Raw genomic sequence first — 12,951 nt, 5'->3', positions numbered from 1 at the left:
CGTAGTTTGGAGTCGCCAGGAAGAACACTAAACCTTAAACCAATGGTGACACAAACCTCAAGCAACACCGTGACGCACATCGGCAGCATCTTTCAGACGTACCAATCCTTCTCGAGAAAAAACTCGACGTACTCGTGACGTTGCATCTACATTAGACTTAGACCACGCATAAATATTATTCAGTCGCTTCCGCGGAATGTAAGTGCGATGTTTCACGCCTACACATTATCGTACAATTGTATATGTTTTCAGAAAACATCCTGATCTTGGGGAATGATTTCTAAATCAAGTCGGTTCGGCTAACATTTTTTTTTTCACGCGCTTTCTCAATGTTCCAGACAAAGATAGTTATAGGGAGTTACCCAGAAAAATTGCTTAATGCCAAGTGGTTGTTAGACAGCTGCTCCCTTATTTACAAACTCTGAAACTCCGACAACTGCAATGTTGGATTTATGCATGTTGGACAGAATCAGGACATCAGCATGCGAGCGTCCTTAAGGGTAAGGGACTGCACTAGTGATGCAAAACTATCGATAGTTGATCCACTATCGAACTATCGGTGGTAAAAAAGGTTATCAATAATGCGCTATCGATAGTGTTATCGATAGCTAGTACTTTCGATAGCAGTATCGATAGTACTATCGATAGTGCTTTCGATAGTTCTATTGATAGTACAATCGATAGCCGTATCGTTACTACTTGTTATATATAGTTCCATCGATTCTATAAAATCAACGACGCGTACCCACTGCATCCTAAACTTGGTTTCGCGAGTGTGTGGTATGGAGGTGATGGTATGAGTATATGACAGGACTTGCCGGTTTTCGCGGCCTACGCGTCACCGAGCTCTGCACACGTTCCCTACGTAAAGTTGCTGGATAAAATGTTAGAGTGCATGGTTAAACTGCGCGAAGGAAACAAGGACAGAGACAGAAACACACGTACACACTGAGCGCAGACAGAATCTGCGCTCAGTGTGTACGTGTGTTTCTGTCTCTGTCCTTGTTTCCTTCGCGCAGTTTAACCATGAACGAAAAGAACCAACTAGCCCGCCAGAAGACTATGTTAGAGTGCGAATGTCCGAGTTGCGAACCATGTGTGCGAAAAGCATTTCTACAGGGGTTACGTCAGCAAGACGACGTCTGCTGTGCACGATGGTGTCGTGTAAGCCAGCACAACCTGTGCTGTTTGTTCTTTCATCGGATGCAGCTCCAGGCATTTTTCCTAACTGTCCCTGTGCATGTTAAAAAACCACAGCTGGTCAAAATTTACCCGGAGGCCTCCACTACGGCGTCCCTCATAGCTTGAGCCCTCATAGACCGTGAAACCAATCAGGTATCGCAAATGTTTTGGTTATATCGCTGGCAAACAAATGCATAATATCATATTGTTACTATCGATAGTGTTACTAGCGATAGTGTTACTAGCGGTACTATCGCGAGTGATACTATCGATAGCAACGTTATCGATAGTAGAATCGATAGTAGTATCGATAGTATAGTAGAATTGATTAGTATCGATAGTAATACTATCGATAGTAGAATCGATGGTACTACTATCGATAGTTGACTATCGATAATACTATCGATAGTCTATCGATAGATCAAAAAAAAACTATCAATAGTGCTACTATCGATAGTCTATCGATAGTAGCACTATTGATAGTTTTTTCTATCGATCGCCCTATCGATAGTAGCACCATTGATAGTTTTTTTACACTACCGATAGTTTCAAAAAAACTGTCGATACTATCGATAGTCAATTTTCCGATAGTTTTGCATCACTAGACTGCACTCCAAGAGAAGGCAAGCGTAACAGGGGCAGCAGAAAGTTAGGTGGGCAGATGAGATTAAAAAGTTTGCGGGGATAGGGTGGCCGCAGATGGCGTAGGACGGGGTTAATCGAAGAGATATGGGAGAGGCCTTTGCGATGCAGTGGACGCAGTCAGGCTGATGATGATGAATAATTGGAGAGATATTGGAGAGGCCTTTGTCCTGCAGTGAGCGCAGTCAAGCTGATAGCGATGATGCTGAGGATATTTTCAGGACGTATTTGCTAACCTTGAGGAACGACTTTTAAAGGGGTGGAGACACCAAATTTGTGGTTCGCGTGTTCTTAGTTTCAAACGTTTCTTATGGCTCCAGGAAGCATGATACACACTCAGAGATTCATATATTCACAGTGAATAATTTATTATCGCATTTTTAGGTGAACGATTTTCGGTTTCGGAACGCCGAGTTGGACAGTGACGCCACAGAGGGGGAAGATCAACTACTTCGCTTGGTCACGTGGGTCCACAAAAGTTGTGACGCACCTACTGCTGCATCGTCTGCTTTCTCACACACGTGCTGACCAGCGCATGAAAAAAACAACAGCATGTCTAGTACCAGCAGCTCGGATTCTGACGGATCTGAATCCAATGAGTGAAGACATCGACTTTTTTTTTATCGCACGCTAAATCGCCTTCGCGGGTTCGCGTGAGGATGCGAAGCACTTTGCAAAATGCCAGTAAGCATCGCTGCGCCGCTCTACCCAAGCTGCGCCCACAACCGGTGCCACACTTCGCCGCCGTGCAGCAGTACCTGAGCGCTGCTTGGGATGGTGTACAAATATCACAAAAAAAAAGACAAAATCGCCTTGTTATCAGAACGGCCAGCTATACTCGAGCAGCGACAAAGCATGCCTGCTTATGTTGGGAGCTTTCGGCAACGGCACCGCTCCGGGCAACGAGCTCTGCTCACAATCATCTCACAATAAAATAATAGTATGGTCAATCTCCTCGACGCCTTCGGCAGCGCAGCTAGCGGGCGCCAGGCGAGCCGGACCCCAACGTCGGGCCAGCGGCAGCTGCGAGGCGGTTCTGGCAAGAAAATTGCTCATATCACCGTTGTTACCTCTACCAGCAGCTCAGTATTGGTCAGCGATCCTCAAAAATGACACTTTTTTCAAGTTTATTGTACCATGGTTTATTATTTACGTCAAGAACACTCCTTAGCTCGCTTTATGACGGCATCCAGGCTGGCCGACCGGCTGGCAGGCACGGCGTACTTCACGTCCGCACAAAACAGCTATGCTACCAGTAAGGATGCTTCCTAGATTCGAGATACGACAGCATGACTGTACTAAAAGTGGATCTTTCGGCAACGACACTGCCTGCGGCAACGCCGGGCGACGACCTGCGCGCTGGTCCCAGACTGCCCTAGTCGTCGCTAGGCCTAAGCTGGTTTCACATCCGACTCCACAGCTGAGGGCGCTTCGGGACTGGCCAGTGCTCAGAAACTGCTCCGCTCGGCTCCCCTTTACTGTGAACTCGTCCCACAATAAGAGATATGTTCGATTTCCACGACGTCTTCAGCAACAGAGCTAGCAGACGGCAGGCGAACCGCACCAGGTAGCAGCAGCACAAAACCGGCTATGGGATGAAATTTGCTTGCATCGCAGTCATCACTTCTATCAGGAATTCGGTATTTGCCAACGATCGTCAGAAACGATGCATTTTTGATATTCATATATCCCAGGGTTTGCTATGAACGTGAACAAACAATACTGTCGCGTTCTTCGGATGCCGGTGGTCGGCACGAAGACTGGCGCAGGCCGCCCGGCTCCAAGGAGTGCGCCATATTTCATCATGACGCTGCCGCTCTCCGGGCTCGCATTGGCTGCCGCTTCCCGTCGTTGCGTTTGTCGCGAGCGGCTCGCCGTTGAGGCCGGACGCAGGCGACGAGCTGCAATCGGAGGCTGCGACGCTGTTCGCAACGGCGCGCCGCAAACCGAGCGAGTGGCGGTTAGCAGCAAATGCGGCTCGCTGGTGCGTCGACTGCGCTCACGCGGCTGTGCCCCGCTCATCATACGTCACTGTATTTTGGTATGACGTCACTAAAACTTTAATTTGTTTACCCCCTTGTGACGTCAGCGTTGATGGCGCTAGCGATGGGTCCAGATCGTGAGAGTGAGCATTTAGGTAATCTTTGGAACCGAATTAAAATATTTTTTAAACGTTTGTTGCGTCCAACACCTGGCTGTGAGTGCCCTTGCATACATAGGAATCTCATAGCAGGCTTTTTATAGCTTCAAAATTAGGTGTCTCCACCCCTTTAAACTAAATCCGTTCTACCCCCCTTACCAATGTCTACATTTTTTCATGCGCTTGCTTAATGTTCTGGATAAAAGCAGCTGTTTGGAGCAGCAATGCAAACAACATTTATTACGTTTATTTGGCTGTTGGACGAAGCTAAGATTTCTCCACTTGGGTGCAGACTAAGCGAAGAAGATCTATTGGAATCAGGTGAGGGAAGAGATGTATGAAGTGCTAGTGTTATAGTATCTTAAAAGATGGTATGTTGTAAAATGGCATGATGGTGTTATTGAGAAAGGTTCTCTACAGGTCTACGCGCTTTTTGCACCCCCGATGTGATGAATACCAAACTGTATGGCAGGTTCTATCAGATCATGAATGACAGTTTACCAATATCCCTCAAGAGAAAAGTATACAACAGCTGTATCCTACCGGTGCTCCGGGGAAAAAACGAGGAAGCTAACGAAGAGGGTTCAGCTTAAATTAAGAACAACGCAGCGACCTATGGAAAGAAAAATGATAAGTGTAACTTTAAGACTTTAAGAGATCGGAAGCGGACAGAGTGGGTGAGGGAACAAATGCGGGTTAATGACATCTTAGTCGAAATCAAGAGGAAGAAATGGGCTTGGGCAGGACGTGTAATGCGAAGGCAATACTACCGCTGGTCCTTAAGGGTAACGGAGTGGATTCCAAGAGAAGGCAAGCGTAGCAGGGGTCGGCAGAGAGTTAGGTGGGCGGATGAGTTTAAGAAGTTTGCGGGGATACGGTGGCCGCAGCTGGCAAAGGACAGGGTTAAATGGAGAGACATGGGAGAGGCCTTTGCCCTACAGTGGGCGTAGTCAGGCTGATGATGATAACTGTCTAAGCCACGGAGACTGCTCGTGTCTCCACTGCGCTGGAAGTTTATAAACATCTCGCGTGGTATATCTACAGTACGTAGTACACATAAGAAGGAACGTTAATTTTAGCGCTTCGTAAATTATTGATAGGCGAGGCTACAATCGAGGTCTGCTGGAGGCATCCGGCGTAAATACCGCGCGGAGGTCCGTGCAGTGTTTCATGGTGTTGATGGATGTCAACAATGCGTAGATGGCGCGTTTTCTTTGCTAAGGTTTCTTGCTCTCTCACTCACTGTCTCCGCTCATTATCACTCGTAATATCTTTTCGAAAATTTTCCGAAATTCCATTACACAGAGACAGATAAGTGCGGGACTCACCTTGCAGCCCTCGCAGGAGGTGACGCCGTAGTGGTAGCCGGACGCCTTGTCACCGCACACCTTGCATGCCACAAACGACTTGGCCGGGCTGTTGCTGTTCGAGTCGGCCGCCGCGAAGCTTTGCTCTGCACACGCGCCAGGAGAGAGAAAGGAATGTATAAGATATGCGCGGCGTACATTGACTCCTTTGTGAAGGTGGGATGCGAGTAAAATTCAGTCATTACGGAGAAGGGTAAAGTTGCAAAAGACGGCCATATGAAAACGATGATTGGCTTCTTTAAAAGTGAGTGAGTGAGTGAGTGAGTGAGTGAGTGAGTGAGTGAGTGAGTGAGTGAGTGAGTGAGTGAGTGAGTGAATGAGTGGGTGGATGGGTGGGTGGGTGAGTGAGTGAGTGAGTGGGTGGGTGGGTGAGTGAGTGAGTGGGTGGGTGAGTGAGTGAGTGGGTGGATGGGTGAGTGAGTGAGTGAGTGAGTGAGTGAGTGAGTGAGTGAGTGAGTGAGTGAGTGAGTGCAGCGAGCTTGAGGGCAGAGTCAATCAGCAAACACAGCGCAGTGTTCCAAACACCTAAGCAACTGCCGTGATAAATGCGTATTTCCGGGTTTATTCTAAACACCTTCCGAGGAGAGCACATCAACTCGCTCAAACACTGCATTGTGTTGTCACAAAAGCCTGAGCCAAATAATCCACTTCTACGCGCAGCAGAGAACCCACAGTCACGCGCGAAAGTTGACGAGCGTTTCACGGCGAGTTATTCATGCTCGCACCCTCCTCCGTCGCTCGCACCGGCGTATACAAGTTGGGAGGTGGCTATTGGTTAGATTATTTCAGACGTCAGGCAGCTGCCATGGCCGCGGCCAGTAAGCCGCGTAGCTCCGGCGGGTCAGGAAGCTCCGCCCCCGGAGGTGGGGCCGGCGGAGGAGCGCCGACCTTCCGGCGTGCAAAAAGTTACGGAGAGGGAAAGGCGCCAAGACGCCGAAATTCAGATTTTGGCCACAGATAACTCAGCTTCTCTAAAGAGCGTTAAAAGAAATTCTTCCTGAAGAATATTCGTGAAGCGGCGTCCTTTAACATCCCAGGCATACCACAACTTTATTAGAGCCTCTTTCAGAGCCCCTTTAATGACAACACGAGAGGCGTGCCTAGTAGTTTACCTGGCATGCTACTCCAGACGGAAGTGTAAAAAAAAGGTGGAACGGGATTCAATAATACATAACATTCGTGAACTCACAAGTGCCGTGTAATGTCTTGTGATGTGTAATAAAAAAAATCGCCAGAAACACTTAGGACTGCATGCTTACGAGTAAGAATGCGAACCTACTGAGTCATGCACGTTGCATGGCTATAAGTCATGACTTTGACTATGAGGAATGACTATACATACTTTGTACAAACTCTATAAACCTGAATCCAGAGCCCCTCTAGAGCGCGGCCATTTTCTGCCGACTGCCATGCCGCGGTGCGGGCTTTTTCTTTGGGGCCTCCGCGCCTGCATGGTAGCCGCGATTTTCTGCCCTTCGGGCGCTAAAGAAAAAAGTCTAAGGACGATTACGATACACTCTAATGCGAAATCTGAGCGCAGCTTTGTCTGCTTCGGCGGCGCGGACACCTCTCAAAGGGGCCGCCTAACCTCTGCTTCGGCACCGCAAACTCCGGGCTCCTCTCGGTGGCGGCGCTGAACCTTTGCTCGTTTAGCAGCAACGGCACCACCGGTTGCGTCGCTCATTCTTCAGAAAAAACTGGCTGGGGCGACTTCGTATAGTATTGTATAAGTAGACCGTGTATACTATAGGAAGACAACGCTGTGAGTGGCGTGACCGACGGGGATAATCTGTGGCGTGAAGCACGGTTGCGTCGCAGCAAGTTTTCGCATCATGAAAGAGATAAAAATAATGTGTTAATCATGACATTTGGTTTGACATTCACGTTAGTTGTGCCGACGCTTGGCACACGCTCGCACTATCGCTGCCGTCTTGGTGCTCCATCGAAAAGGAAACTTTTTTTGGTCAGTACCAAGCATTAGGTGCACGGCTAGCATGCAGTCCCAATTCCAAGCGCTCTTAATCCTTCCTTCCGGCCACAAAGCAGTATCCACAAATAGGGCTGTGTTGTCGCCTGCGTGGTGGTGCGCCAGTGACATCAACAAATTATCGTTGTTTGCCTATAGCCGAGTCGCAGGGTTAATAGAAAACAAGTTTTGTCATGCTTTATGCTAGCTGGCGCATAACAATGCAGATTTGGTTAGTTTGGTTTGGTTTATTTGGGTTTAACGTCCCGAAGCAACTCAGGCTATGAGGGACGCCGTAGTGAAGGGCTCCGCAAATTTCAATTACCTGGGGTTCTTTGAACGTGCACTGACATCGCACAGCACACGGGCCTCTAGAATTTCGCCTTCATCGAAATTCGGCCGCCGCGGCCGGAATCGAACCCGCGTCTTTCGGGTCAGCAGCCGAGCGCGGCGGGGCCAATGCAGATTTGGTTAATTTAGAAAATCTTGAATAAATATTAGCAGAGAAGCCAGCTTTCAGGAAATCTGTGACCCATAGTCGTGTCTATTTTATTCGAAAGCTCTCGGCGCCTGCGACAGCGTCGCGTAGCCGTTTGGCCATGTGTCATGGAATGTAATAAAATCGTGTATAGACTCAGGAAGATACCAAATGCAGAATGATACCACGGTCTTACCCCGCCGATCCCTCTGACGTACGGACATAACAACTTAAATTGGTAGCAGTCATGCTTGCATCCCCATAGACGAAATGTGTTAAATGGGAACAATAGCAAGCTGAGATGCTGAAGACGAAGTAGTGGTGATCGAGATCGCGCGTTTCGCATCGACAGTCTCCAGATCGCCGATCCTGCACATTACTACACCATCGAGTCAAATCAATAAATCTACATTTTGATGCACAAAAGTGTCATCGCAGATGACAGCGCACGTAAAACACGGTAACAAACGACAAACTGCAGCCCGGAAATTTGCTCGTATAGGTACCGCTTTTCAGTCCGTACCCTACATGGTCGGCTACCCGCGGAGTAACAATGCGCGTCAGACAACCGTAGCACTGTCTGGTAGAGGGATAATGTCAGTAGTCATGCACAGCACACACATTAGGTGATGAAGCGAGTCAACGACGGAAGCCAAGAGCACAAACACGTGCTCTGCCGTTCTAAGCGCGGCGCTCGCCCCACCCGCAGGTTAGATGAATGGATGGATGGGAGCGGCCCCTTTGAAACGGGGTGGTGGCAATTGCCACCATGCTCAGCTTTTCTTTCTTTATTATTTTTTGTTTACTGTGTTGGCAATTCTCATTAAGATTCGCCATCATCTTTCACTACCGTTTTCTACCCTTCTAACCTTATGTCACATCTCTGCTTTTCAGCTACCAATCCTCCAATCGCTTTTTGCTAGCCTCCACTGCAGATTTATTTACATGACCATTGTTATCTTTAAACCCTAGGGCCTCAAAAAGAGTGACTGTGCCTGCATCGACATCCGGATGGATACCATCACATTTGAGAATGAAGTGTTCAATTGTTTACACAGATCTACCACACACTGCACATATGTCATCATCTTCTTCGAATTTTTTTTTTTTGTAGCTGCGCGTTCTAAGACACCCTGACCTAGCTTCAAAGAGTAGGGCGCTGCCTCTTGAGTTATCATAGAAAAATTCTTTCCTGATCTGCCTTTTCCAGTATCAATATAGTTCTACACTATGCTTCTTTTCTATTGAATTAATCCAGTTTTTAACTTCCGTGTTTTTAACCTGTCGTTTAATGCTCTTTCTTTCTCCGTCCTCATGACCGGCATACTTACTGTTTAGTTTTCTAGTTCTTTTCCACCACTGTGAGTCAACGCTCTTTCTGTATAAGTATTTAAATACCTTAGCTGCCCACCTGTTATCATCCAGTTTCCTCAGGCGTTCTTCATATAGTATTTTGCTCTTAGCTTCCCGTGCTTCGGACGACGCCCAGCCCATATCCCCCTGTACTTCCTCGTTTGTGGTTTTGCCGGGGGCACCTAGTGCTAATCTTCCAACAGCTCTCTGATTTACGTCTAATCCGACTGAACTTCTGCCCTTAAGCACAGAACCGCATTGCCGAAAGTAAGCCCCGGCACCATTATTCCTTTCCAAATACCTCTCAGTACTTCAAATTTGTTGTACCCCCATAATGCCCTATGTTTCATTATCCCGGCGTCTCTTCGTCCTTTTGCCCTAAGAGCCTGTTCGTGCTTTTCCGTGTATATCTGCCCTTCGCTTAGCCATATCCCGAGGTATTTGTATTCGGCCACTTTGGGTATTTCGTGGCCTTGCACTGTAAGCACCTGATCAGTTGTATCGTTGAAAATCATCACACCTGACTTCGAAAATCATCACACCCCAGTCTACCAACAGATGGCGCCGCCTGGTGCCGAGAGTTATGGGGCGCGACATGTAGGCTCCCTACCGAGAGTAAGACCCACCAGCCGGAACGCTGTACGACAAACGGTTGAGTCACAATTTTGGTATGATGTTGGGAAAACTGCCGCCACATGGAGGTCGGCCAGTGGCGGTCATATCGCCGCTTGATGACGTCACCCTATTTTAGCCTCCGCTGGTTTTTTCTGTAACTTCTGTGGGTACACACGCAGGCCACGGCTCTTCTCTTAATGGGAATTTTAGTGCTTTCGCATTGATCTTCTCACGTACCACATGTCGGGCGCAGAGGGCTGGGCTGCTGGATACACCTGTACGAAGAAAGTAGCTTGCATAGATAGCTTTCACGTGAGGTCACGGACGCTATCTTTGGGTGCACAGGCTAGCCTCCACAGTGTACGCGGGAACCGGTTGGCGATGCACAGAACATGCTCAGGCTCCCCCCCGTTTCCGCTATCTGGACCCAGCGATGGAGGCCGCTATGGCGTCGACGCAAACTATAAGTGAATCCAGTGCAGGGATGCGCGAGTCACAAGTGGGGTCAGTGCGATGTAGTGGTCTGTATTGAGGCTCCGGAGTGCACCACAGGGAGCCTATGATTCAGCAGCCACATCCAGGAAAGGGAATAAGAATCGGCAAAGATGTATCGCCATTCGGTCATCGTGGCCGTTGCCTGCGGTGCCGCAGTGAGCGCAACGTAGTGGCGTATAGCTTGCAGGCCTCGGAAGAGCTGCATGCTCCTGAGCCCGCAATGATTGCATCGCGTAAAGAACGTCAGCTCATCACTTTGGAGCAGCGTTCAAACCAGCAAAACTCGTGTGTTCGTGTGAGAGACATAACAGGGGGTATCGCCTTCAACCGCTTCCAGCATCAACAAACGCGACAAGCAGTGCAACAAGAACGAGGCCGCCTGAATAAAAGAAGACATCGCATGCGCGCGGTTTCGGCATCAGCAGCTCTGCTGTCCTGCGGACAAACAGTGTCCACAGACATCCGGCTATTTGCTTTTGTAAGTCCACTTCTCGCGAGACTAGCCTGTTTTATTTTGTTACTATACTGTTATTCTTTTCGCGCTGTGTATATGTCGCGAGAGGCTTCAACTAAGACAGGAGCGCAGCGAAGAGGCATACGCACGAGGCGTCGGAAATGTCCCCCGTACGGGACGCACGTCGTAAATACGCGATCAGCGTCGTCGTGGCCGAAGGAACACCCTGGCCTCGTTCATTCGCGCAGATTTTCCGTGGTCGGGAGCGCCGTCTCGGAAACGTCCTGTTCTGACAGCGTGGTCGGATTAGGTGCAAGCCGTAAATTCCCGGAGCACCTCTCTTCCCAGCGCTGCTGCTTTTGATTCGCGCACAAAAGACGCGCGGAGTCCCCCCTCCCCTCAGGGCCTCGAAGACGAGGTGAGGGAAAGGGGCGTCCAGGAAATGGCACGTCGTCGAGTCCAACGGGGCAGATCAGAGCCGTTGGGCTGACCGCGCCCTGACGTTTATGGGACGATGCATCCCGAGCTTAGGATATGGGGTTGGGAAAGAGAGAATCGTATTCCCGCGGTAGAACGGAAGGCGCACCATTTATGGACGTGTGAACCAGCCGAAAATGGCCGCCGCAGATGGTCAAAAACTCAGCGGCCAGAAGCGCGTCCCCTCCAAGTATGCCCCGCGGCTCGCATCTCGGGTGTGGCGACTGACCCCTGCAACAGCGGCGCCGATCTAAAGCGACCCGACACGTGGACCCTCCGTGCAACCACCGACGCTCACGTGTTCTCGTACCAAAATCAAGGGCATGATCCTTCTGGCGTAAATGAAATAACAAATATAGCTGCCCAGCGTCCAGATAGGGGACCCCTCCGTGTGGATGGCACTCAGTTGAGCAGAATTTTGCGGTTCGCTGTGCTGCTCCTGAGCAACGCTAACTGCTGTGCTGTTGACTGCGACAGCACGTATCAGCATTCGCCGCGGACCATGTTTTACCGCTTTCCGACGCGAAATTGGCAGCAGAAACGGCGAAACGTTGGATTAAACTACATCATCATCACTATCAGCCTGACGCCCACTGCAGGACAAACACCTCTCCCACACCCTGTCCTTTGCCAGTTGCGGCGACCGTATTCTTAATCTCATCCGCCCACCTAACTCTGTGCCGCCCCATGCTACGCTTGCCTTCTCTTAGAATCCACTCTGTTACCCTCAAGGACCAGCGGTTACCTTGCCATCGCCTCCCATGCCCTGCCCAAGCCTATTTCTTCCTCTTGATTTCGACCGGGATGTCATTAATACGCTTTTGTTCCCTCACCCACTCTGCTCGCTCGCGGTCAACATCTTCGTCAGAATCAGTAAGCTCGTCTTTCTGCGTAATTTACACCACACGTGCGTCCGTTGTTGTCCTACAAGAAGGTTGTTTCTTGCTCCATGAGCCGTTTGGAGTGAAACAATTCAAAATAAGAGCCTCGCTGTTTCTTTTGCCTTTGTCATCGGCGTCAGGTTCCCTCACGTCGTGGACACGATCAGACTGGAAAAAATTTTCCACCTTGTCCAACAAATGCAGCCCTCCTACCTAGACGACGGCTAGGGTACCGTTTTCGGCCAGTCGGAGGTTGTCTCTGGGTCAGAGCTGAGTAGTAGGCTCTAGCGTACTAATAGTTCCACTTTCAGGTGGCGCTAGAAAAAAAAAAAAACTTGTCAGGCCATTGACCTATCGGAGTCCCGCTGCTGGTACAAACATTGGGAGGGGAGGGGGAGGGGGGGGGGGGGGGGAGGGGGGGCGCTGGAGCTGGGCCGGGGGTCGTCCGCTTATCATCTTTCTAGAATGTCTAGTTTCCACGACTGCACCAGTGAGCAAATGTAGCGCATGTGGCAGCACATTGAGACGCTTGTGCGATTCCGGTCGAAAACACGAGCTGACAGAGCGCCTTTTCAGCTTCCTCAGCTAACCCAGTGGACGGGTTGGACGCCTTGACGGAATTGAATTCTGGACGTACTGTCCGGCTCGATGCGAAAGAGGTGCACCTGCATTCGTTGTGTGTGGCTTTATGTTTTATGCGCCTGCATCGACGGTATCGGCACCCGTAGGGAAAGCTGGCTGCGCTGCACTTGATCCATGGAGGAATGCTGGGAGGACATGCAACGCTTGTTTCCCGTGTACAGCGAAGTATGCGAGGAAAAAACATGCGCCGAGCAGCTTTATTTGTCCTAAAGCCCGCTCATGGCAGTGCGGGAATAACGGGGCCTAGGGAAGAACAAAG

The 12,951-nt window shown here is 49.6% G+C and overlaps 1 protein-coding gene across 1 annotated transcript in view; it reads right to left on the bottom strand.

Moving 5' to 3' along the window:
* The window catches only part of LOC149371708 (ecdysone-induced protein 78C-like), a 127,783-nt gene that overhangs the window by 53,251 nt on the left and 61,581 nt on the right, over positions 1–12,951 (bottom strand). The window contains exon 2 of the mRNA XM_089565974.1: positions 5,293–5,417. Coding sequence (XP_089422100.1) covers positions 5,293–5,417 — 125 coding nt within the window. The remainder of the gene's footprint in view (positions 1–5,292; positions 5,418–12,951) is intronic.

This window comes from Amblyomma mixtum, chromosome 1 (genome assembly GCF_055824585.1).
Source record: "Amblyomma mixtum isolate Tamu chromosome 1, ASM5582458v1, whole genome shotgun sequence".
NCBI classification, from domain to species: domain Eukaryota; kingdom Metazoa; phylum Arthropoda; class Arachnida; order Ixodida; family Ixodidae; genus Amblyomma; species Amblyomma mixtum.
Note: the sequence above shows the minus strand (reverse complement) of the source record. Positions and strands in the feature narration are given on the sequence as shown.